This window comes from Equus quagga, chromosome 12 (assembly GCF_021613505.1).
Source record: "Equus quagga isolate Etosha38 chromosome 12, UCLA_HA_Equagga_1.0, whole genome shotgun sequence".
Lineage (NCBI taxonomy): Eukaryota > Metazoa > Chordata > Mammalia > Perissodactyla > Equidae > Equus > Equus quagga.
In genome coordinates, this window is record NC_060278.1 from 84,740,585 (window position 1) to 84,766,144 (window position 25,560).

The following is a 25,560-nucleotide window of genomic DNA, read 5'->3' on the forward strand; positions in this document are numbered from 1 at the left end:
TGATTTTGGACAAATTTACTCAAATTCTCTGAGCCTTTGTTTTCTCTTCCATAATATGATGACAAAACCAGGGGTGGACCAGTCTGAATCAAAACGGAGGAGGAAGTACCCAATAAACCACATTTCTAAGCCTGTAACACCAGGGTGTGGACGCGATAAAAGTTTGAAAGACTCCTTCACGTTTGGTAGAGAAGCTGAGGGAGAGTCTATGTTTCATACAGGGGACTCCATGTTAAAACGTAGTGAATTCCTATGAACATTTAAGGCACGATGCACAACTACATGGAGAATAATAAAATAATAAAATAAATTATTTTCTTTCGGGGAAGTTTTAGGGAGGCTCAGGATGCGCACCGTTCTGTTATCTAAATCAACTCCCCCATCTCTTCAGTTGGTACCACCTTTTCCAATTGGTTTGCAGCCGAGCATTCTGGGCTTTGTAGTAATTTCCTTACTAGAGTTGTTCCAATGGGCTCACGCAGCCGCGTGAGACTACATTTCCCAGGAGCCTTCCGGGCCGGCTGTTTGCCTGTCCGTCGCCCTGACTTCCGGCGTCGCTGCGATCTCTAGGGCCAATCGGAAGGCTGGGATTGGCCATTTCCGGCACCCTGATTGGTGCGTTCGACTAGAGCGCCTGGTTTCAAATTTTCAACGGTACTGACTGAATCCCGCGGCTGGTGTTGCGGGCGCCCGGTTGTCAGAGCCGAGGTGAGGTGAGCCGTGGGGAGAAACCGGCGCAGCTGGGGCGCGGGGCTGCCTCTCTCTAATTTTTGAACGGCCGGAGGTCGTCTCCAAGCCCTTGGCGGGGTTTGCGCCTCTAGGCCCGGGCTTCTCTGGCGGTTGGGACGCCGTCCTGGCGGGCGGAATGGGAGCCGGGCTTCGGGCCGCCCTTCTCTTCGCGACAGGATTTTCCCTGGAAGTCTGTCGGGCGCGGGTCTAGCGGGCTGTGTGGAGGTGGAGGCGGAGGCCGACCATGGGGAATAGCGGGAAGAAGGAGTTGCAGGAGGCTGTGGGCAGATAATAACGGCAACGACAGTTATTATAGTTCTTACCACGCACCCATGAACCAAGCACCTGCGTGCGTTTCTCGAGTAGTTTTCACACCAAGCCAACGAAGCAGGTGCTGTTCCTAGCCCCCCGTTATAGAAGGGGAAGCCAATGCCCGCAGTGTAGACCTGTTTCGAGAAATGGGCGAAACGGTAGCCCCGCCCTCAAGAAGTGTGGCATTTGTGGAGGAAAACAGATGTGGTCACAGACAGCTACATTTCAGAACCTTTGTGTGAGATAGAAAGGTCAGTGAGGTGGAATGAGAACATAATCGAGGGAGAGTTTAATGCCTCTTGGAGTTGTCTTTCTATTCGCGATTTTGAATTCATTCTGTTTTATCCACATCTGCTCAGCCCTTCCCTTTTGTATCGAATCACTAGGTATTATTGCCTAATTTACTATTATTTATAACATTTATAGATTGGAGAGGGAAGGAAAAGTGTAAATCAGATTATTATATGGTAGGATTGTTTTGCATCCCCTATTTTCCTGATATATGGGTTTTTTTTTCTCACATACAATTTTCTATTATAGTAGTTAAATACCAAGGACTTCCCCCAAATTGGTCCTCCTTAGGACAAGATAGCATCTGAGTGCTGTACTGATTTTGCTGTAAGGTCGTTGCTTGGTGTACTTCCAGGTTCAGCCTTGCCTTGTCTTGAAATCCTCTGATTTTTCTTTGGATCTGTCTCTCTCATCTCATGTCAAAAATCAAACTATTTGCTGCTGTAATAAAGATATTCTTGTGTTGTGGGCTCAGTGGATCACACCCCCTGTCGAGCCACCCCTGAATTGAACTTGAGTGCCCTTGGTTGCTTTGGAGTAGTACTCTCAGGTGGATCAGTTCAGTCTTTGTCACTCTTGGGATCAAAATTATTGTGGCTCCCAGCTCACTTAGTTAATTAATTGACCTTTGATGGTGTACTGTGAGCTCTGATTGGTGTGAGATACTGGGGGTGTACACACGTATGATGTACTCAAGGGGTTTCTGGTTTGCTTGAGGATGACAGACTGATTCAAACTGACAAGTGACAATCAGAACAAGACATGATGGCATCTGGCACCTGAGTGCTCTACTGTTTAGTATTGTAAGTGCCCTAGCAGTTTAGAGGTGAGGGAGGTCAGCGAGGCTTAGAACAGGCAAGGGTGGCTTTGTGAAGCAGGTGGGACACAAACTGGCTCTCGATAAGCAGCGTTTGGTGAGACAGGGACTAGAACAGTCCTGGTGCACAGAAATCACCCACTAAATATCTGTTGAATTGGATAAGCAGGAGGGCGTTATCTAAATTGACTATAAAATTGCAGGTATGGAAAACTGGATGTATTCAGTTAGGTTGGTAAATTTGTTTAAATTTTAAAATTATTTAAATAAAATAGAGTTATTTTGGCCAGCCTTATACTTAAGTCTTATACCTTGATAAAGTTTATTTATCCTATGGTTGCAGTTAAGCTTCTCCAGGAGACAGGATTATGTGGGAAAGTCCTTCATTTCTTGTTTAGGTACCAGGAGAGGTTCATAGTTCTATATCCCCTATATGTTTTTTTTTTCAGCCTCTCCTGGGTCTCCTTTTTTCACTTTGTGAAAAAAGTATAGATAACTGGAAGGGGTTCTGTTTTTGTATGTTTGCACAGAGAAACTTGATTAAGGGGATTAAGATTAGTGAGGAAGGTATAAAATTGTATGGGGGAGGGGCCCGCCCCGTGGTGCAGTGGTTAAGTTTGCACGTTCTGCTAGAGGAAGATGGGCACGGATGTTAGCTCAGGGCCAGGCTTCCTCAGCAAAAAGAGGAGGACTGGCAGTAGTTAGCTCAGGGCTAATCTTCCTCAAAAAAAAAAAAAGAAAAAAAATTGTATGGGGGAGCTTACTTTGGAAATTTTTTTTTAATGCTGTTTCTACTTTTTTAAATTAATAAAAAGTAGGCACAAATAGTGCCTACTATTTGTCTGGATGTTTGAATAGGATAGAAGTACATACTACCACCCTTGGTGTCAGTGTTCCTAAATTACAGGTTTTGAAAAGATTACTTTAAAGTGGGATTATGTAATATCAAAGACACCAGGAGACAGCAAATGTACACCAAAAAATTTAAGAACTTTTTTTTTTGAGGAAGATTAGTCCAATCTTCCTCTTTTTTTTTTTGGCTGAGGAATACTGGCCCTGAGCCAACATCCGTGTCCATATTCTTCTATTTTATACGTGGGACACCTGCCCCAGCATGGCTTGACAAGCAGTGTGTAGGTCTGCACCCGGGATCTGGCCTGTGAAACACAAGGTGGAAACTTAACCGCTATGCCACCGGGCTGGCCTTAACATTTTTACACTGGTGAAACAACAATCTGTTAAGAAGTTTGGCGTTTGGGGACAATCCATGCCATTTAGACCTTAGCTCTCAGAAGCACTCTTGGGTTTTGAGGGTGGGCATCCTTGGTCTTTTCTAGCCCCTTCCTGTTCTCTGTTAACCTTTGTAACTACAGAGAACTTGAACCTGTTTCATCACCTCTCTGCTTCTTTCAGATTCTTTACAAGAAGTACTTGCTAGACTTCAAGATTTCAGAAGAGAGGTGAAAGAGTAAATTGCAACTTTGAGTCAAGCCTGTAGTGAGGGGGACTGACTGACTGATTAAACCACAGGTAAGGCTGTGTCCACGGTAAATTACATTAAAAAGGAATGAGGAGGACATTAATATTAATATATCAGCTTCAAAAGTTTTTAAATAACTTTAACATCTTTATAAAGTAGCACATATTTTGGAAGAAAATTTATTTTATATGGAAAAGCAAAAGAATAATATTACCCACTATCCCACCTCTCAGATAAACTATGGCTAATATTCTGATAGATTTCTTTCCAATTTTTGTCTGTGCCTATATTTGATTTAAAAAATCATATACTAAAAACCATTTTTTTCCACTTAATAATTAGATTATGAACATTTTTTCACATCATTAAATTTTTTTACAACATAATTTTAATGGCCTTAATGGTAGTCTATCATATGGTTGTAGTGTAGTATTTTGCCACTGGTAAAGAAGAATGTGTATATATATATATATATATATATTTTTTTTTTTTTTTTGGAAGATTAGCCATGAGCTAACTGCTGCGGATCCTCCTCTTTTTGCTGAGGAAGACTGGCCCTGAGCTAACATCCGTGCCCATCTTCCTCCACTTTATATGTGGGGCGCCTACCACAGCATGGCTTGCCAAGTGGTGCCATGTCCGCATCCGGGATCCGAACCAGCGAACCCTGGGCCGCCAAAGCGGAACGTGCGCACTTAACCACTGCGCCATTGGGCCGGCCCCAAGAATGTGTATTTTTAAGACTTTTGATACATAATGCCAAACTGCTCCAAGAGAAAATTATGCTGATTTACATAATAGTGTATATTCACAAAGGCACAAATATATATATTTAAAATATGTAATATGTTTACATGGTGCAGAAATCAAAATAATATAGGGGCCAGCCCCGTGGCTGAGTGGTTAAGTTCTTGCGCTCTGCTTCGGCAGCCTAGGGTTTTGCCAGTTCTAATCCTGGGTGCAGACGTGCCACCACTCATCAAGCCATGCTGAGGTGGCATCCCACATGCCACAACTAGAAGGACCCACAAGTAAAACTATACAACTATGTACCCAGGGGCTTTGGGAGAAAAAGGAAAAATAAAAAACAATCTTTAAAAAGAAAAATAAAATAATATTAAAAGATTTATAGTTAAAAAAATCTTCCAACCCTGTCACTGTCTACCTCACTCCCTACTGCCCCATAGATAATCACTTTTTTAGGTTCTTGGGTTTGTGTTTGTGTGTCTGTTTCCCAAACTAGATACCTTTTGAAGGACATAAATTTCTACAAGATGGAGTGATTGAGATTTGAGTAGGATTGTAACCTCTTGCAGCCCCACCGTCAACCCTTACAAACTCTTTCGGCTTCTTACTAATAGAACATCAGAACATTTTGATATAAAACAAAGATTTCCTTTTAGTAGTCTACAAAGATCTTTGTCATTATTTGACCTGGAGGTGAACAGCATCATTGATTTCTATCCAGGTCCTATTGGTGGCATAAGAGTGGATTGTTGTTTATAGAGTTCTATGGATAAATTAAATACAGCAGAACTGAGTTTGTAATCTTTACGAAAGAGTGCTATGAAACTCACTAGTTTGGGAGAGAAATGATAGAAAAATATATTTGCTTGAGGTTTCTGGACAGTGATGAATTAGAACAAGTGTTCATGTGTCCTGTGCTGACTTCTGAGTGTTTGGACAGTGAGGGATTGTCATTGGATTTTAAATTGACCCAATTTTGGAAGCTTCATAGATCTGTTTCTGTAAACAGATCCAATTTCAACATAGAAGTTAGCAAACAAATGTGGAAACACAAAGTCCATTAACTTCCTTCAGACTTAGTTTGTGACTTTAACAGTTAAAATTGCACGCTGGATTATCTTGCCATTTACTAACTCCTGCTAATCCCTCATGTACAAAAAAAAAAAAAGTAGGTGTTTTCTCCCTGAGTAAGATGAAAATAACTCTATTTAACTTGTGGTTTTGTAACAGGATCTCTATCCCTTGTAAAAGTAGGAGAGGGTATCCCTGGGGAAATGGCACTGCTAGGATGGGACCATCTTAACTGACTACGGTTCTAATTAATAAAGTCTTCACTTACTCTGGTTATTCTCTCACATTACCAAGTGCTTAATTCCTGATTTTTCCTCTAATAGAAGTAGGCAAGTCACAGCTCATGAGCTGGAGAGTGAGCTGCTCGAGAGCATCTACCACACCAATGTCTTTGTTTTGCTTAGGAGCTGCTAGTCCACTGTTTGGGCCCTGCTTAGAATGCACCCTTTTGCAGCTTTCCCCCACCCCCTCTGACCCTGCACCTTTTGATTTATAGAGCTTGTCACGGCTAGTTATTTTTGGTTTGAGAGTGAAGAGAGACGTGGCAATGGAGGTTAATTTCAGATGAATGTGGAAACAGGTTCCATTGCTGCTTCTGCAATCTTCCGCAGTTGTGTACTCTTCCTCCATTCATTTCCCCTTTCCATTGATCTCTTCCCCTAGGAAAAGTCAACATTCATTCTTAGCCTGTGCAACTCTGCAGGTCTGTCTGTATCTTTAAGGTGTCACTTCCCCCAGGAAGCCTTCCCTGACCCTCCTTCACCCTGTTCCCCTTCTCTGCACTTCCATGGTGCCCTTTGCTTATCCCCCTTCCAGCAAGGATCACCCTCTATCATAATTGTCTGTATTCTCATTCAGTTGTGAGTCTCTTAAGGGAAGGAACTTATATATATCCTTTCAGTCTTTGTTTTTTGGAAACAAAAATGAGCTATATGATATGATGGATGGCACTTAATAGGCAGTTTTAAAAGGAACCTAACTACTTCGTAATGTATGAGAGAGGCTTTTTCCTCAGGTCTGTTGTAGGATTATTGGTCAGAAAGAGCTATTTCTTCACTCAGAATGTTTCTAGTTTTTTTAGGAGTCTGAAGCTATAGTGGATTGAGATAATTTTGAAATGTGAAGCTGATTCTCTTGCTTGGCAGCTTGATCTGTGGAGGGGAATGTGTTTGACGCATGTGCTTTTTTTTTTTTTTTTTTAGAGAGACCTGTTGACAGAAATTCAATCTTGATTAAGGGGTGCAGGAAGGCATCCAGTTCCCACCGTGCTGGGGCTCTCTCATTAAACAGTTGGGCTTGGCCCTGACCTGTTCCATTTCCCACTAGGCCTTGTGCTTTTTATTTTTTGAAGGTTTCACATCCAGATATTTATTATTTGTGGGAGAGGCAGGATGGTGAAATTGGCATAACCCAGTAGTTACTTTTGGTTTTGTTCATGTATTTGTGCTGTCACCGTTTAGTGAGGAGAGTCAGACTTCTTCGTGGATATGTATTTAGTTACTTATTTGTTTCCTTTTGGGGGGGGTAGGGGTGATGGGTATTGTCTCCTGAATTGGCCATATTAGGCCAAAAGAGAGCTCAAAAGAAGCTTTGTTAAAAAAATAGTATTTTGGTTTTAAAATTTCACCTAAATAAAGATTAGGTGTATTTAGGTTTGAGCCATTACCTTTTAACCTCTACCAATCAGATGCAGTTCTAGACCTCAGAGGACATCCCTCCTCTGGTCCTTGAGTGCCCTCTTCACAGTCTCTTCTACTCTAGAATATCCACTAAGAGGTTCAGACTAAGCTGCATCTTATATGTAGCAAAAGCTTTATATGCAAGAGTACAAACTTAAAAAAAGGGAAATTAAGGTGTGATGTTTTACTTTATGGGAAGATTGAGCTCAGCTTTCTCGGTATATTTAGAAGAGAGTTTTTAATTTTCCGAAGTGTTCTTTATGAACAACCTGTCAGAGAGCCTTAGTTTTTGTATAGAGCAGAGTTTACTTTTGCATTTGTCTAATAGGTTAGTATGATTTGGTTATCTATGTCATTTTTGTTTTTTAAAGATTTTGTTTTTTCCTTTTTCTCCCCAAAGCCCCCCAGTACATAGTTGTATATTCTTTCATTGTGGGTCCTTCTAGTTGTGGCATGTGGGATGCTGCCTCAGCGTGGTTTGATAAGCAGTACCGTGTCCGCGCCCAGGATTTGAACCAATGAAACACTGGGTCGCCTGCAGCGGAGCGCGCGCACTTAACCACTCGGTCACGGGGCCAGCCCCTATCTATGTCATTTTTCACGGAATATTTATGGAAAAACTCTATATTATAGTGACTCCAGATTTTAAAGTCCTATAGATCTGGTCTTAAAACTCATCTCTGCTACCCATCTTGATGATCTCAGAGTAGTTCAGCTTTTTGGAGCCTGCTTCCTTATTTGTAAAACGGTAATGATGATATCTATCTTCTATATTGTTAATGCAGTTTAAGTGAGATGATTTATGTGAAGTGTCTGGTAAGGTGCTTGGACAGTAGTAGACAGTCGGTGTTTGGAAGTTGTTATTATCCATAAATGGGTTTTATCTCTTACTCCTTGACGTTTGATCTTGATCTATATACATGTCTATTTTTAACTAAATATGAGAGGCAGTGGATAGTGCACTGGATGAGAACACACCCTTTAGGGCCTCTCTTAAGTTCAAGTCCTGGCTTGACTACTTCTTAGCTGCGTGACCATGAACAACTAGTAAATCTCTCTGTGCCTCAGTTTCCTCATCTGTAAAGTGAAGATAATAACAGTACCTACTTCATAGGATTATTGTGAGGATTTGGTGAGTTAATACTTGTAAAACACTGCCAACAGTGTCTGGCATGTCATAAGTATTCAGTAATTAATAGCTATTATTTTTAACTTCTTTTTTAAGTTTAAATACCTTTTTATTAAGTCAATACCCAGGAACATTTTGTTCTTATACAAAAACATTAAAAAAGAAAGAGGATGTGTAGCATTTGATAAGTGAAGTTAGCAGCCAGTTGACAGACATGTAAATGGAAGCATTATTTCCAAAAATCAAGAGGTTTAATAATTATTGCTGGATTATCAAGAATATTTAATAAAAATTCCAGAAAGCCCAGTAACTTCTGCACTGTAAACATAGATTTAGGGGGAAATAAATACTGCTTAACTAGTTCTTTAAACTGAAAAGATATGCATTTATATAATAAAACATATTCAAAGAATGTAAAAGTTCATATAGCGAAAAGTCTTCCCCTGACCCAGAATTCCCAGCTCTCTTCCCAGACCCAAATACTGTTAATACTTTTGTGTCTCCTTCCACAGTAGTCTATGTATGGACAAAGGGAGATATGAGTATATATTACCCCTTTCTCTCTTTTTAACATGAATGAAAGCATGCACTTCCGCATTTTGCTTTTCTCACTTAATAGCTCTTGGAGCTCATTCTGTACATATCACATATGCAAAGTTACAGTATATTAAAGTTATGTAATATTTTATTATATGGTTGTGCCATAGTTATTCAACCAATCTCCTATTGGTGGAATTTGGGTTTTCAGTGTTTTGGCTCATAAACAATGCTATAGTGAACTTTCTTATACTTAACATATGCATAAATACATATTTGTAAGATAAACTTCTACATTTGACAAGATCTATCAAAAAGAAAAATGTAAATTGCCCTTCAAAGAGGCTAGCAGTGTAGCTCCATAACTGAAAAAAGAAAAAAGAGTGTGAGGGGGTTAAATTTGAATACTTTCCAGGTGGTTTTCAGCAGCGTGCTTTGGTGGGATCATGGATTTTAGGAGGCTAAGTGGGGTTGCTGCGTATTACATTCTTGCCTCTTCCCTCCCCCAGCTTTAGTTGTCTTCATTACATTCCTGCCTGGGAAGTGTTCCCAGTGACCTGGGTTAGGCATTAAGATCATGGGAATCCAAAATTTTCCCATGTCTTCCAGCATGTTTGTTCACAAGAACAGGAAAACTTCCTCCTTGTAGCAGGGGAATTTTAACCACTGTCAGTCGCTGGGGAATCTTTCTGTGAGGGTCCTTTGAATACAAATGTTGTCAAGGAGAAGAAAGGTATCAGCAGGTCAAAAGGCAGTGATAACATCTTACGGTAGTGTATTTCATGGCACTTGAAATCCCTTGTCATTTGTTTGTGGGAAGTAGGTAGCCAAAAAGGTAGAGTAACTTGCCTGTTGTCATATACATCTAGTAAATGCCAGAGACTGGGCTAGAATTCTGGGCTTCTATATTAGTTGGGATTGTTTTTGGCTATGAGTGACAGAAAATGTGACTATAAGGGCTTATACAAAAAAAGTATTACTGTCTGGAAGTAGAGGTTGCTGATATTTGATCATCAATGATCAGTAGCTCATTGATGTCAGGACCAATGTCTCTTATTCTCTTGGCTATCCACCCGTGTGTACAATGGCTGCTCTAGCTCTAGCCATGACATCTGCCTTCAAGGCAAGAAGAAAGGTGAAGGGAAAGGGCAGGAACAAGGGCGATAGCTGTATCAGGAAACTAAGCGTTCTCCTTTGAATCCGTCAGCAGATTCCAACTTCATTGTCATTGGCCAGAACTGTCCGTGGCTACTCCAAAGCTTGCAAGGTGGCTATCTAGGAGGTGACTTTCGTTATAGCGTGCTTCCTACTGTTTTGATGATGTTCAATGAAAAATATTTAATCTTGGCTTGACTTAAGCTGTGTTAATCTCTAATTCTCTTTCTACTTATAGTTCATACTATGTAATTTAAATGTTGTATACTATGTTATCTTATTTATTGAGTGTGATAGGATTTTAGCTCCTGTCTAGATTTCAAATTCCTTTGTGTTGAGACTAGATCTACTTTTTGTGTGAGACATAGAGTCTCATCCTTGAATATCAGTGAGAAAGGAGCTCCGATCTCAAGCCCACATCTTATGGCTACTAGCAAGTGTATAATATGAGTAGACTGCTAGTAATAGGTTACTGAGTTAAGTTGCATAATGAAAGTAGAAATGGGGGAGAATGAAAAATTTAGAATGAGCATAGTGAAGAATCCTCTGTTCAGGGCAACAGATAATGGAGAATGGATCTGCTTGGAAATACATACAGTACTAGTTTCTGTGCGAATAGAGGCCTTAACTACATTAACATGCTTCTCTACTTCACAGAGTGAGAGAGCAAAATGATGTGGAAAGAACATTGTACGGAAGTCAGGAGCCTCAGTTCTAAATCTAGTTCTGCCTTTATGTAACTGTGTGATATTGGGCAAGTCATTTAATCTCTCTTACCTTCAGCTTCCTCTTCTATGATGGGGATAATAATCGCTGCTTTATAGGATTGTTGAGAGCATTAGAAATAGTATGTATTTAGTACTTTATGGTGCCTGGCATGCATAAGCGTCTTTAGTAACTGTTTTTACTATGATCATTAGTAATATTGTTGTGTGATCTTGGAGGACCCTTTTTGCTTTAATTAATCCTTATCTATAAACTGCAAAAATTAGGTATTATCTGAGATTCCTCCCAATTCCAAAATGTCGTGTTTCTACAAGTACCTCAGCTGGGATTGTAATAAAGGTATCTGTGGAGTGCTGGCTGCACTGAGTCCATAGGAGAGACCACGGCAAGGTGAAGTTCTCTGATGTATAGATTGATGTCACTATGTAAACCAAATATTTGTCAGAACTAATGTTTCTGAGGCACTGAAGTGCCTTCTGAATTACTCCAGTCCACTGAGAGAAGCTAATGAAATGTTGGCCAAACCACTGAGCAGCAATGAGGTTGGGTGTAACTAATCTTATGATTTATCTCAGAGTATAGGTATAGTGGTACAGTACAGAGAAAATGAGCACTGAGGACTGTTAGTGCCCAGAATTGGTGATGGTTTAGGGAACTGGCACACCTCCCTGGTAATTTAAGTGGATATTACTCTTCTTCTGAGGACCGTTTTCACAGTATGTATCAAGAGCTAGCAATTCCATCTTTAGGAATTTAACAAGGGAAGAATTATAGATGTGTACGGAAATTGAGCTACAAGGATATTCTCCCAGTAGTATCTTTAAAGTAAAAATATTGGGGGGCTGGCCCCGTGGCTGAGTGGTTAAGTTCCCGTGCTCAGCTGCAGGTGGCCCAGTGTTTTGTTGGTTCGAATCCTGGGTGCGGACATGGCACTGCTCGTCAAGCCACACTAAGGCAGCGTCCCACATGCCACAACTAGAAGGACCCACAACGAAGAATATACAACTATGCACTGGGGGGCTTTGGGGAGAAAAAGGAAAAATAAAATCTTTAAAAAATATATATATATATTGGGAAAAGCCTAAAAATAGGAGATAAGTAAATTATGATACAGCCATCAATTGATGATTTGTCTATATTTATCTACATGGGAAATGCTCACAATATGTGAAGCTGATTCAAAATGTCAATGATCCCGTTTAGAAAAAAAAGTTTGTGTGTGTGTATATATACAGAGAGAGAGAGTCTGGAATAGTGTGGCATTGTGGATTACTATTGTTTTTATAAAATTTTTTGTCATCTAATTTTTTTAATGAGCATGTATTTTTATAGTAAAATAAGGGCTTAGAGAAAGGTACTTAATTGAATAAACATGTATGCAAGTGATTACTGGTATCTGCTTCTCTTCCAAGATACAGAATACTTTAAGTACATGTCGTTCCCTGGATGAAGACAAATGGCTCATTGGGTTTCACAGGGAAATTATTTGCCAGTGAGTGTGGCCTCTGGGCTATTTTTCCAGACTACTTCCAGCTATTTTTTTTAACCATACAGGGCTAGAGTGGAGGCTAACTTTAAACCTACACAGGTTTCCACAGGAGAGAGGGGAACTTTGTACCTAGGAGTAGGGATGGACCCATATCTTTGACTTATTTCTTTTACCTAATCATGTTGTGCCTTTTATGTATTTTTTAAAGTCTTTTTCTTCATGCCCAAGAATAGTATTTTTATGAAAATATTTCTAATGAAAGAAAACCTATCCTTGGCAAAACTGTATTGAGCTCTTAGTATGTGTGAAATATTGTTCTGAGCACCTTGATGGATGAGGTATACACAAGTGAGTAAAATCCATCCTTGTCTTCAGGAACTTACGGACTACTGGGAGAGACATTTACATAGGTAACTAATATAAAATTGGATGGTAAACAAAGCACTATGGCTTTGGAGAGGCAACAATTGTGCGTGATAGGTGGAAATTGGAAAGAGTTTATAGAGAATTGAATTGGATTTTGAATGATGAGTAAGATTTTGGTTGGTAGGTATAAAATTTAATGGTGTGCTTGATAAATTGGATAATTCAGGGCAGAGAGAGAGTAAATTGGATGCAGGGGAGGCTAGAGATGAGAAAATGGTAGATTGAGGGAAAATAACAAATGGAAAACACCTAGCACAGTTGTTGCAGGTACTCATCAAACCTTGCCTCTTTCTAATTCTCGCATATTTACCTCAAGGGGTCTTTAAGTTACCAAAAAAGAAAAGCTGATTTTTGTTTGATTTGAAAAGTAAGGCATATTGTCCACTTGATTTTCAGAATTACGAATGTGATAGTCAAAGCAAAGAAATTGCTAGAGAATCAGTACGTTAATGTGCAGCCAAGTTTCTGAACCGTTTCTTTCCTTAGAAGGTGACCTGTCGAGAAGAGTGACACGGATACTGGGAAAAACCTGCTCTTCTGTGCCGAGGGGGGGCACAATGTCACAAGTTAAAACCTCTTATTCCTATGATGCTCCCATGGACTTCATCAATTTTACATCTTTGGATGATGAGGAAGATACCCAAAACATAGATTCTTGGTTTGGTAAGTATCTGCTTTCTCGGGCCATTTTAAGGGTTAGTGTCTTGCTTTGTTCTGAGGACTTTTAAAAAATAGAAGAGATTGTAAGAGAATAACTGAAATATAAATTCCTTTCTGCACGAAGATACGTTGTCATCTTTGATATGATAGAAATAATTGAAATGCCCAGTATTTGGGGAATGGACTATCAGTACAAATCAATGTTGTTTTGGAGTTAAGAATGACAAATATTTAAGGTTTAGGGTCATATGGGAAAATCCAGATGAAACTCCATTGAGTGAAACTCTAGGACTGTCTGTAGTGATGGTAGTCACATAAAAACTTGCTCTATTGTCGTTAGGCATAGAGTGTAATATTACACCTAGGATATTGACAATGATACAATTCACCAATCTTAGATCTCTCTAGTTTCATGTGTACTCGTTTTTGTTTATGTGTATTAATGAAATGAATTGAATGAATTTTATCACCTGTGTAGGTTTGTATATCCACCACCACAGTCAAGATATTGAACAGTTCTAGCATCACAAGGATCCTAATGTTGCCCTTTTGTAACTACACGCACCTCCCTCTTGCTACCCCTCCCCAATACGTTTTTAAATGGAGGGATTATGCTACTCAGAACCCAATCCCCAGACAGAGGTAGGATTGCCTGATGGTTTATGTAATATGGCATAAACCCTGATACCAGGCCAACAATAAATAAGCATATGCCTATGTTGTCATATTACTTTGGAATAATATGTCAGACCAATGATGTATCAGGCAAATAGCTGCTGGAGCCCCTTCATTTTATTCTTTCTTATGTCCTCGTCCTCCTTATCATTATTATTATTATTTTTTTAAGGATTGGCACCTGAGGGGCCAGCCCCGTGGCCGAGTGGTTAAGTTCGTGCGCTCTGCTGCAGCAGCCCAGGGTTTCACCAGTTTGGATCTTGGGCACAGACATGGCACCGCTCATCAAGCCACGCTGAGGCGGCATCCCACATGCCCCAACTAGAAGGATCCACAACTAAAAATATACAACTATGTACCGGGGGGGGGGGCTTTGGGGAGAAAAAGGAAAAATAAAATCTTAAAAAAAAAAAAAATTGGCACCTGAGCTAACATCTGTTGCCAATCTTTTTTTTCCTTTCTTCTCCCTGAGCCCCCCAGTACATAGTTATAGGTCCTTCTAAGTTGTGTTATGTGGGACGCCGCCTTAGCATGGCCTGATGACTGGTGCCATGTACACGCCCAGGATCCAAACTGGTGAGACCCTGGGCCACCAAAGCAGAGTGTGCAAACTTAACCACTTGGCCGAGGGGCCGGCCCCTTATCCTCGTATTAAGAGAAATCAGTATGTGATAGGGGACAAAAATGAGTCCATTGCAACTGCTTTTCACTGATGATGCAGTGTCAATGTGATGTGATGTGACAGCATATGCCATTCTCTTGGAAAAGGACTTTAATGTTATCCAGTGGGGATTCTGAGAGGAGGGGTCTGTTGGCAGTGGTGTAGGAGGAAGTGTGGATGAGAGGACTAGCTGCCGTATAGTGGTCTTCCCCATGCCCTTGCTTCACTGAAACCCTGAGGAAAAGGCTGGATTGTCTGCCTACCTCTTTTTCTAAGTTTTTTAAAACTAAAAGAGGAAATGCAGCAGTCCCCCCTTATCCCTGGGGAATACGTTCCTTGTTGATGGTTTAGATGATGCTCTTACCTTTTCACTTATATATAAACAACCATAACTTCTCTTTGGCCTATCCAAATTGCCAGCATCACTTCTCTTGCGCTTTGGGGCCATTATTAGATAAAAAGGGTTACTTGATGCAAGCACTGTGATACCACGATAGTCGATTTAATAACCAAGGTGGCAAATACAGAGTGGATACAAAGGGATGATTCATGTCCTGGGCAGGACAAAGCAGAACTGTGTAAGATTCATCATGCTATTCAGAACAGCATGCAATTTAAAACTTATGAACTGTTTATTTCTGGAATTTTCCATTTTATTATTTTTGAACTGCGGTTGACTGCAGGTAACTGAAACTGTGGAATGTGAAACCATGGATAAGGGGGGACTATTGTATTAGTATAATAGTACTATTAAATACAATTTGGAAGAAAAAAATTAAGTCCCACTGTTTTTTCAAAACCACCTTAGTTCTAATATATTACTTTCTAATTTTCTTCCAAATAATCACCTTTTTTTTTTCTTTTGAGGAAGAGTAGCCCTGAGCTAACTGCTGCTGCCAATCCTTCTCTTTTTGCTGAGGAAGACTAGCCCTGAGCTAACATCCGTGCCCATCTTCCTCCACTTTATATGTGGAATGCCTACCACAGCATGGCTTGCCAAGCAGTGCCATGTCTGCACCCAGGATCCGAACTGGCGAACCCCAGGCCACTGAAGTGGAACGTGTGCACTTAACCGCTGTGCCACTGGGCCAGCCCCTAATCACATCTTTTTACACAGTTGCAATCAGTGTATATGCACAGTGTTATTCCTGGGGCTCACTGCATTCCTGAAGCTTCTATCAGTAGGCTGTTGGTAGAAGAGACATTTCTCTGCTTTGTGCTGACTTTCAGGCACAGCTGACTTTAACCTAAGGTAAAAATCCTTGAGAGAGCCTGGTTCTATTCTGTCCTCACACACCCTCCACTCCCCTCTTACCACCCCAGCTGAGAAAGAACCTCACCTCAAATAGACTATAAGGTGTCCCTTGTAAGTCCTGTAGATCTTGGTGGCTACAGTTTGATTTGAGAGGAACATGATGTATTAGGTGGTGGATAAGGCCAGCTCGCGCTTGTATGATCCTGAACGTGTATCAGGCAAAGATAAGGAGCTGTTTACAAAGCAGAGTCTGCACTCCTCCTCTTCTAGAATACATTATTCAGTGTTGCCAATGTTTTAGTGAGAGTTTTTACAGTCTCTATCTCTGATGTATAATGTGTACTCATTTCCTTTGCCAAATGAGTTAGAAGTGCACCGGTAGGGGCTTTAAGGCCGCGTTTTAAGCGCGCGGCCCTGATTTATTTTGCTTCCTTGCTGATTGTTAGATGACAATGCTCTTACCTTTTCACAGAGGAGAAGGCCAATTTGGAGAATAAATTTCCTGGGAAGAACGGGACAAGAGGGCTTTTTCAGGGCAAAACTCCGCTGAGGAAGGCTAATCCTCAGCAAGCTATTGTCACACCTTTGAGACCAGGTAAGAAAGAACATCTTTAAAAAAAGCTCCTTGGCAGAATGATGGAACTAGGAGCCTGCCTGAGGGATCTGAGGAATTACCTGAATGCTGTATCCTTTGGTTTATTATTGGTGAAATGGGCTAATTTATTTCATGGTGAAGGTGCAACTAATGATGCGCTACACTTTTTTTTTGTTAAATTTCTTGAAACTTAAGCTAACATAGAATTTTATTGCCAGAAACATAGCTGTTTTCTTTTCATGACAAGATTTAATGTAACCTAACCTGGGTCTGGCTGGGAAACAAAAGAGCAGGAGAGAAGAATGTACTGCTTGCCATTGTACAAGAATTCTTTGAGTCATGTATCTGATTTTAAAAGATGATGACATTTAAACTGGTGGTTACTAAATCTGCAGGATATTGTCTATTTGGTCAGAACAAAAGAAGCATTGTTTAAGAGGTCATAAATCCTTGAAAATGGTTTTTTCTCGAAATAACAGCTATATTTATATATAATTCATGTATACAATTCACCTAAAGTGTACCTTTCATGTTTTTTTTATAGTGTATTCATAGAGTTGTTGTGTAACCACCACTACAATCGATTTAGAGCATTTGAAAATTACTCTTATGGGTAAATCTGAAATTGACCTCAGTTACACTATTAACTGGAGGAGCCATATCAGGGAAATAGCTGTGTTTTCAGTGGACCTCTCTAGTTTGCAGAGTCTGAGCAGCTGGGCTGACTTTGAAATAATTCATGAGTACAGATGATATCTGTTGGATTCAGGATCTGGACAAAGACCCTGAACTTTTGCATCCATCTTTTTTGCACGAGGGATTAGAGCTGTGTGGCATGTTTTACTTGATGAGCATGGAATGCCTGTGGCCTGTGGCCTGAGCACTGTATTCTTGGGTGAATTTCATCAGTTCATTAAGTGTGGCAGATTTTCTGTTGCTTTGATGGTCTTTGTGCTCTTCTTGAATTGAAAGGGGGATGTAATGTTACGTAGTTTTTCTGGACCACTTTCTTTTTAAGGCTGTTTTGTTAACAGTAGGCCCCAAAGCAAGAGACCTCTGCTAGGCCTATTCTGTGACAAAGACCATGCACACTGCTTATATGCATGCTCCTTAGACTCCTCAGAGTCTTTATGTTCTTAGTGCACATTCCCACCTGTCTATTAGTGCTGTTCAATCTGCCTAGAATACCCTTACTCTAACTGAAAAGTTCCTACTCATCATTCAAGGTCCAGCTCAAATATTCTTTTTTCTCTAATTCCTCTTATTTGTGTTCTTAGAGTGCTCTTCATACCTCTTTTTTTTTTTTCTGAGGAAGATGCATCCTGAGCTAACATCTGTTGCTGATCTGCCTCTTGCTTTTTTATGTGAGCTGCCACCACAGCATGGCCAGTGACAGATGAATAGTGTGATTCCATGCCTGGGAACTGAACCCAGCCCACAGAAGTGGAGCATGCTGAACTTAAACCACTAGGCCATAGGGGCTGGCCCTCATACCTCTATTTTAATTTCATTTTCCTACTATGTTGCTAATACAAAGAAATAAAATTAATTTTTATATATTGATCTTTTATCCTGCAACCTTCTTTTCTTCTTCTTCTTTTTTTTTCCCTTTGGTGAGGAAGATTGGCCCTGAGCTAGCATCTTATTGTCAATCTTCCTCTTTTTGCTTGAGGAAAATTGTTGCTGACCTAACATCTGTGCCAATCTTCATCTATTTTGTATGTGGGATGCCACCAGAGCATGGCTTGACGAGTGGTGTGTAGGTCTGCGCCTGGGATCTGAACCCACAAACCCCAGGCCGCTGAAGCGGAGGACACAAAGTTAACCCCTATGCCACCAGGCCGGCCCCTATCCTCCAACCTTCTAAACTCATTTATTAGCTTTAGTAGCTTTTTTGTAGATTCCATCAGATTTCTACATAGATGATCCCGTCATCTGCGAATATGCCTTTTATTTCTTTTTCTTGCTTATTGCACTGACTAGAACGTTTAGTAGGATGTTGGATGGGAGTAGAGAGAGTAGACGTGCTTGTTTTATTCCTGATCTTAGGGCAAAAGCATTCAGGCTTCCACCATTAAGTATGGTGTTAACTGTAGTTTTCTCATAGATACCCTTTATCAGGCTGAGAAAGTTCCCTTCTATTCCTGTTTTGCTGATAATTTTTATCAGTAATAGATGCTAGATTTTGTCAAATGCGTTTTCTGCATATATTGAGATGATTTATATGATTCTTTTTCCAGTCTATTAATATGTTGAGTTACACTGATTTTCCAATGTTAAGCCAACCTTGTATTTCTGGGATGAACTCCAATTGGTCATGATGGTGTTTTTCTTTTTATGTATTTTTAGGTTCAGTTTGCTACATTTTTGTTAAGAATTTCTGCCTCTGTTATTCATGAGGGATATCATTCTGTATTTTTCCATTCTTGTGATGCTTTTGTTTGATTTTGATAGAGTAATGCTGGCCTTACTCTATAAATATTCCCTTTTCTTCATTTTTCTGGAAGAGTTTGTGTAGAATTGATATTATATCTTTCTTAAATCCTTGGTAGAATTCACCAGTGGAGACATCTGGGTCTGGAGTTTTCTTTGTAGGAAGGTTTTTGACTACAAATTCACCTTCTTTAACAGATATAGATGATCTGTTTCTTCTGGAGGGAGCTTTTGCTAGCTTTGGTAATTTGTCCATTTCATCTAACTTGTTGAATTTATAGGCAAAACGTCATTTATAATGTTTCCTTATTATCCTTTTAATATTTATAGATTCTGTAGTGGTGTCACTTCTCTCATTCATGATGTTGGTAATTTGTGTTGACTCTTTATTTTCCTAATCAGTCTGGCTAGAGATTTATCAATGTTTATTAATCTCACAGAACTAGCTTTTGGTTTCATTGATTTTTTTTTTCCTGTTTTTCTGTTTCCTGTTTCATTGGTTTCCATTCTGATCTTTGTTATTCCCCTTCTACTTAATTTGCGTCTAATATGCTTTTTTTTTTTTTTTTTCAGTTTCTCACCGTGGCAACTGAAGTCATTGATTTGAGATCTTTCTTTTTTAATGTGTTTACTGCTATAAATTCCTCCCTAAGTACTGCTTTAGTGGCATCCCACAAATTTGATGTGCTGTGTTTTCATTTTCTTTCTACTCGAAATACTTTTAATTTCCCTTTTGAGATCTTTGATCTCCAGGACTTATTTATCTATTAGTTGCAAGTTACCTATTGTGTTACTTAGAAATGTATTTAATTTCCAAATATTTGGGCAGGGGGTTCCAGAAATCTTTTCTGTTATTGATTTCTTGAGGGATTTAATTCCACTGTGGTCAAAGAACATACCTGTGTGACTTGAATCCTTTTCAATGTATTGAGACTTGTTTTATGGCCCAGAATATGGTCTGATTGGTAAATATTTTGTGTACACTTCAAAAGAATATGTATCCTGCTGTCATTGGGTGGAGAGTTACATAAATGTAATTTGGGTCAAGTTGGTTGATTGTGTTGCTCAAGTCTTCTATTTCCTTATTGATCTTATATCTAATTGTTCTATCCATTATTGAAAGTGGGGATATTGAAGTCTTCAATGATTATTGTTGAATTATCTATTTCTCCCTTCAGTTTTTTCCGTTGTTCTTTCATGTATCTGGGACTCTGTTGTTAGGTACATATATGTTTATAATTGTTACATCTTGATGAGTTGAGCAGAACATATTTTTGTAAATGAAGTTTTATTGGAATACAGCCACGCATATTCACTTATATATTATTTATGCCTACTATATTACTGATTTTTCTGTCAACTTATTCCCTCTGTTAGAGAGAGAGGTATTGAAATTTCAGACTATAATTATGGATTTGTCTATTTCTCCTTGTAGTTTGTAATACATGAAGTATTTTGAAGCATTTCTCATTAGATACATAAATATTTAGGTTGTTTTGTCATCTTGAGGAATTGACCTCTTTATCATTTTGAAATGATCTTCTTTATCTCTGATGATATTCTTTGTTCTGAAATCTGCTTTGTCTGATATTAATATGGGCACTCCAGCTTTCTTTTGATTAGTGTTAGCATGATGTGTCTTTATATTTTAAGTGTATTTTTTGTAGGCAGGATATAGTTTGTTCTGGATTTTTTAGTTTAATATAATTATCTTTGCCTTTTAATTGGGATAAGCGCTTCTATTGTAGCCTTGACATAATATACTATCATTTTTTTATTTCTATGTCTTTTTCTCCCCTCCAGAAAAAAAATTTCTTTAGAGAATGAGCCAAATGATTGTTCTCTGGAATAAATAATACATGAAATGTGTTTTCATGGCCTGACTTTTCTTCTCCTTTATCTGGTTGGAGTTTTCATCTTTTATCAACGCTCAGTTTATAAGCTATACCATCAAATGCTATTTCCTCCATGAAGTCTTTACTTGATTGTTCCTTTTTATTATTCTCTTAGCACTTTTTTCTGTTTCTATTTCATGGTGGCCATGGTATCATCAGAATACTTTTTGATAAAATATCTCCTTCCCCTTCCCACCCCTATTACCAGTCCCCTTTCTCAAAGGCTACATCTTTTAACGCTTGCTGTTTTAAGTTGAACTGGCGGTTACACCCATAATGCCTGATAAAATGATTATATGAGAAATATTTACGTTTTTATGATTATGTAAATATTGTTCAATGCCCGGTCAGTTAGTGTGATGCAACTGCATTCCTTCTCAGTTCTGCTTGGTTCTCCTCAGTTCCATTGTCACAGCCCCTGGGCGACATAAAGATGATCCTGCCAGCGAGGTCAGGTAGATTCTCTTTTCTTTAAACTTTGTCAATTACTTAAAGTTTTGTCATACTTAGCTTGCTTCATATTGGACAATGATCCTTGGAAATATAACTGCTGTGTTTTTTTGGAGGGCATTATTTTCCTTGATATCTTTGCTGCCTAGTTTCCTGGATCTTATGTCTTCTTACTTATATTCTTTCATTTGTACTTCATTTTGCAGGAGTACATCCTTAGGGAACTTCCTTAGATTAGGTGCAGGAGAAGAGAACTTGGAGTTCTCACATGTTTGAAAATGGTTCTGTTCTGCCTTCGTATACGATTGAAAGTTTGACTTAATATAGAACTGTAGATTAAAAAATTTTTTTCTTGGCTACTTTGAAGGCATTGTTCTTTCATCTTCTATCATTCTGTGTTGCTGATAAGGAGTTCAGCTTATCCTATTTTCCTTACATCTTAGGTGACTTCTTTTTCTCTACGGAAAATTTCAGAATTTTATCTTTCTTTTTTTGGGGGGGGGAAGATTAGTCCTGAGCTAACATCTGAGGCTGATCCTCCTCTTTTTGCTGAGAAAGACTGGCCCTGAGCTCACATCCGTGCCCATCTTCCTCTATTTTATGTGGGGTGCCTGCCACAGCATGGCTTGACAAGCGGTGCATAGGTCCGTACCCAGGATCCGAACCAGCGAACCCTGGGCCGCTGAAGCAGAACATGAGCTCTTAACCACTTGCGCCACTGGGCCGGCCCCAGAATTTTATCTTTTTAAAATGTCGTGAGGAGGGGCCGGCCCGTGGCTGAGTGGTTAAGTTCCCACGCTCCACTTTAGCGGCCCATGGTTTCACCGGTTCACATCCTGGGCGTGGACATGGCACTGCTCATCAAGCCATGCTGAGGCAGCATCCCACATGCCACAACTAGAAGGACCCACAGCTAAAAATATACAACTATGTACCAGAGGCACTTTGGGGAGAAAAAGGAAAAATAAAATCTAAAAAAAATAAATAAATAAAATGTCATGAGGAAATGTTTGGTATTTTTTTTTCTGAGATAGTTTCTTAGGCTGACAAATAGGCAGGGCCCTGGATACTTCATTTCTGCTTCAACCAAAGTAGGTTTTATAAATTGGTCTTTTGTGTAAGATTCCACTGGAACTAAAGGTTCCACTGCTTAGGATGGCTATATATACAGACATACACACATAGATAAAATTGTTAACCTAGAATTCTCTATTAAGTCACATATATATAGATGTGTCTCTCATCTCCAACTTATTTCCTTGGGATTTGAGTGCTGACTAGTTTTTGCTGTCCTACAGTTGACAACACTTACTACAAAGAGGCAGAAAAAGAAAATCTGGTGGAACAGTCGATTCCATCAAATGCTTGTTCTTCCCTGGAAGTCGAGGGAGCTACATCAAAAAATATTCCAGCCCAGCCTCAGAGGTAAGATTGTTTTGGGGCTCAAAAGTGGTGGTTATATAAATAATGTTCAAACTGAACAGAGCACCTACTTTGTCTCATCTTTTGTAGACTCTTTATGTCACCTTATTTAATCTTCATAACATGTGTGAGTTGTAGGTTATATGCTTAATTTACAGACAAGGGCTCAGGGGTACTAAGTTGCTTGCCCAAGCCAAGTCTATTTTAGAGCCAGGATTCAAACTGATCAGCTTGGTTCCAAAGCCCTTGCTGTTTGCACCATCAACATGGGTTGTAATTTTACATTTATTCATGTGGATTTTGACAGATTTTTTTCCCCTGTTTATAGGTTGTCGGTAAACTTTATAAGGGCAAGTGTCATATATCCCTAGTGCCTAACAGTGTCCTGTAGGAGCAGAAGCTGAATAAATACTTGATGAATGAACAAATGGAAAGATGTGTGGGTTAAGCTGCAATCTTGGCACTAGCGATCTCAGAACATCTCATGTCTTTGTTGCATTTTGCATCAGTATCCTCTTTTTGATAATAAAAACACAGTGTTTGAGAGCTGTCAATCTTAATATTAGTTGCCTTCACAAGGCACTAATCAAAAGCTTATCTATTCAAATTAGGTTTTTTAAAACTTCTGCCGTCTAATAATTCCCACCACCATCATGTTTAAATTGCAGGACAGTTTATTGCTTTACACTTTAGTGTCACCTAGAATATCCTCAAGGAAGAGGAATGGCAGAGTATTTAATATTGCTCAGAAGTGATGAAGTTATCCTTTGCAAAGGCTCATGCTGCCACAAGGATATCAACTTTTGAGGATGGTATTATGCAAGCTTTTTCTAATCTTCTCTGGTAAAGAAGCTCATTTTAATCAAAGAATTTATGAAATTTCAACCAGCTAGGTATACATCACAGGAATCTTAAGAGATTGCTATTGGTTGATTCTATGATTTCTGTTCCATGTTTAGAGTTTGAAGTGAGACCTATGGAAAAGCGAATCAGTATCCTACAGATTCCTTCAGAATACAAAAAAGTGTTAGTGTCTTGGCATCTCCATTTTATATATGTATAAAATTGTCCCTCATCCTAAACGAATTCTGGAATGCTTTTTGGAAATGATGGTATGGCAGGAAACCAGGTGCTCTGAGAGTCAGAAGGCCTGAATGGTTTTTTTCTTAATTATTTTTTTTGTTGAGGAAGATTAGCTCTGAGCTAACATCTGTGCCAATCTTCCTCTACTTCATATGTGGGTCACCACCACAGCGTGGCTGACAAGTGGTGTAGGTCTGTGCCTGGGATCCTAACCCATGAACCTGGGCTGCCAAAGCAGAATGCACCAAACTTAACCAGTATACCACTTAACCAGCCACAGTGAGTGGTTTTTTGTTTTGTTTTGAAGGCAGGTACATCTACCACTCAAAAACTTCAGTTTACTGAGAATAATCATATTTCTCAGGCTTACTATAAGAAAGATCCAAATAAGATGATATGTGACAGTACTTTTTAAATGATACTGCATTATGGGAATGCGTAATAAGAGGTAAAAAACATTAGTGCCACTTGTCTCAGATCTGATATTTATCTTAGTCCAAAGATACGTAATCTAGAAAGGAACAGCGGATGGACTAGGAAGTGTAGATAATCATACAAATTCCCTACTGTTCTATTTTCACATAGTTTCCATGGGTAGGCTAAAAGATGGCCAAAACTTGTTTGACACAGAATAGTTAAGCATTAACAAGGCTGTAGTCTGTAGTAATAATTTTTCCATGGAGGTGTTGCTTTAATACAAATACATGTTTTAGTTTTTGGAATCTCATCCCTTAGCCATTTCTCCCTAAAGACACCAAGTAATTCTCTTGACTTTATAACTTCATTGTATGTTGAATTTAAGTAATGGTCCAAAATGGTCATGTCTTCATATGCTTTGCCTTCTCTCTAATTTTTATGATTCCCAGTCCGCTTTTTAAAATTAACTAATTTTATTGGGGTATAATTTGCATATAGTAAAATGTACAGATCTTGTGTACAGTCTGATTAGTTTTGACAAATGTATACCACCATGCACCCATAACAATCAAAATATACAGAACATTTCCATCACCTCAGAAATTTCCCTCATCCCTACCCTTTTACAGTCAATCCTTACAGCTCTTTCTGCCTTCTCACTCTCCCACCCAGAGGCAACCACTGTTCTGATTTCTGTCACGATAGATTAACTTTGCCTGTTCTAGGTGTTTTTATAAATGGAATTATATAGTATGTACTCTTTTATATTTGACTTCTTTTACTTGGCGTGTGCTTTTGAGATTCATCCATATCTCATGGCATGTGTTAGTATTTTATTTCTTTTTGTTGCTGATAATAAATTCTATTGAATGGATATACCACAGTATATTTAATCCATTCACTGGTTGATGGACATTTGAGTTGTTCCCAGTTTGGGGCTATTATGAATAAAGCTGCTATGAGTAGTTGCTTATACGTCTTTGGGAGGACATGTGTTTCTCTTGGGTAAATACCTAGGAATGGAATTGCTGGGCCGTACTGTAAAGTTTATGTTTATAAGAAACAGCCAGAATGTTTTCCAAAGTGACTGTACCATTATACATTCCCAGTAGCAATATAAGAGTTTGTTGCTCCATATCCTTACCAACACTCGGTATTACCAGTCTTTCTAATGATATTTCATTGTGTTTTTCATTTGCATTTTTCTGATGACTGATGATATCAGTCATATTTTCATGTGATTATTGGCCATTCGTATATCTGCCGTTTTTTCATTCTGGCTTCCTGAAGTCTCCCCTGTGCCTGTGAAGTTTCGTGGTCAGCCAAGATTTTGAGTAGAGTTTATACTCAGGTTTAAGTGTTCATTCTCTCTGTGGTTCTCTTGCTTGTGGAGTTTTGCCTCTAAATTTCCAGGTATTTTGCCAGC

At 39.2% G+C, this 25,560-nt stretch overlaps 1 protein-coding gene across 4 annotated transcripts in view; it reads left to right on the plus strand.

The window, feature by feature from the left end:
• Positions 1–336: 336 nt before the first annotated feature.
• Positions 337–25,560, plus strand: part of TPX2 (TPX2 microtubule nucleation factor) — a 59,254-nt gene continuing 34,030 nt past the window's right edge. For 2 of the 4 annotated variants that reach the window (XM_046679825.1, XM_046679829.1), the window contains exons 1-5: positions 337–708; positions 3,563–3,679; positions 13,075–13,251; positions 16,312–16,434; positions 22,511–22,637. In XM_046679825.1, the coding sequence (XP_046535781.1) occupies positions 13,146–13,251; positions 16,312–16,434; positions 22,511–22,637 (356 nt within the window). In that variant the 5' untranslated portion in view covers positions 337–708; positions 3,563–3,679; positions 13,075–13,145. Of the gene's footprint in view, positions 714–3,562; positions 3,680–12,554; positions 12,573–13,074; positions 13,252–16,311; positions 16,435–22,510; positions 22,638–25,560 lie in introns of those variants that run through there. The other 2 variants (XM_046679826.1, XM_046679828.1) reach the window with 2 other exon arrangements.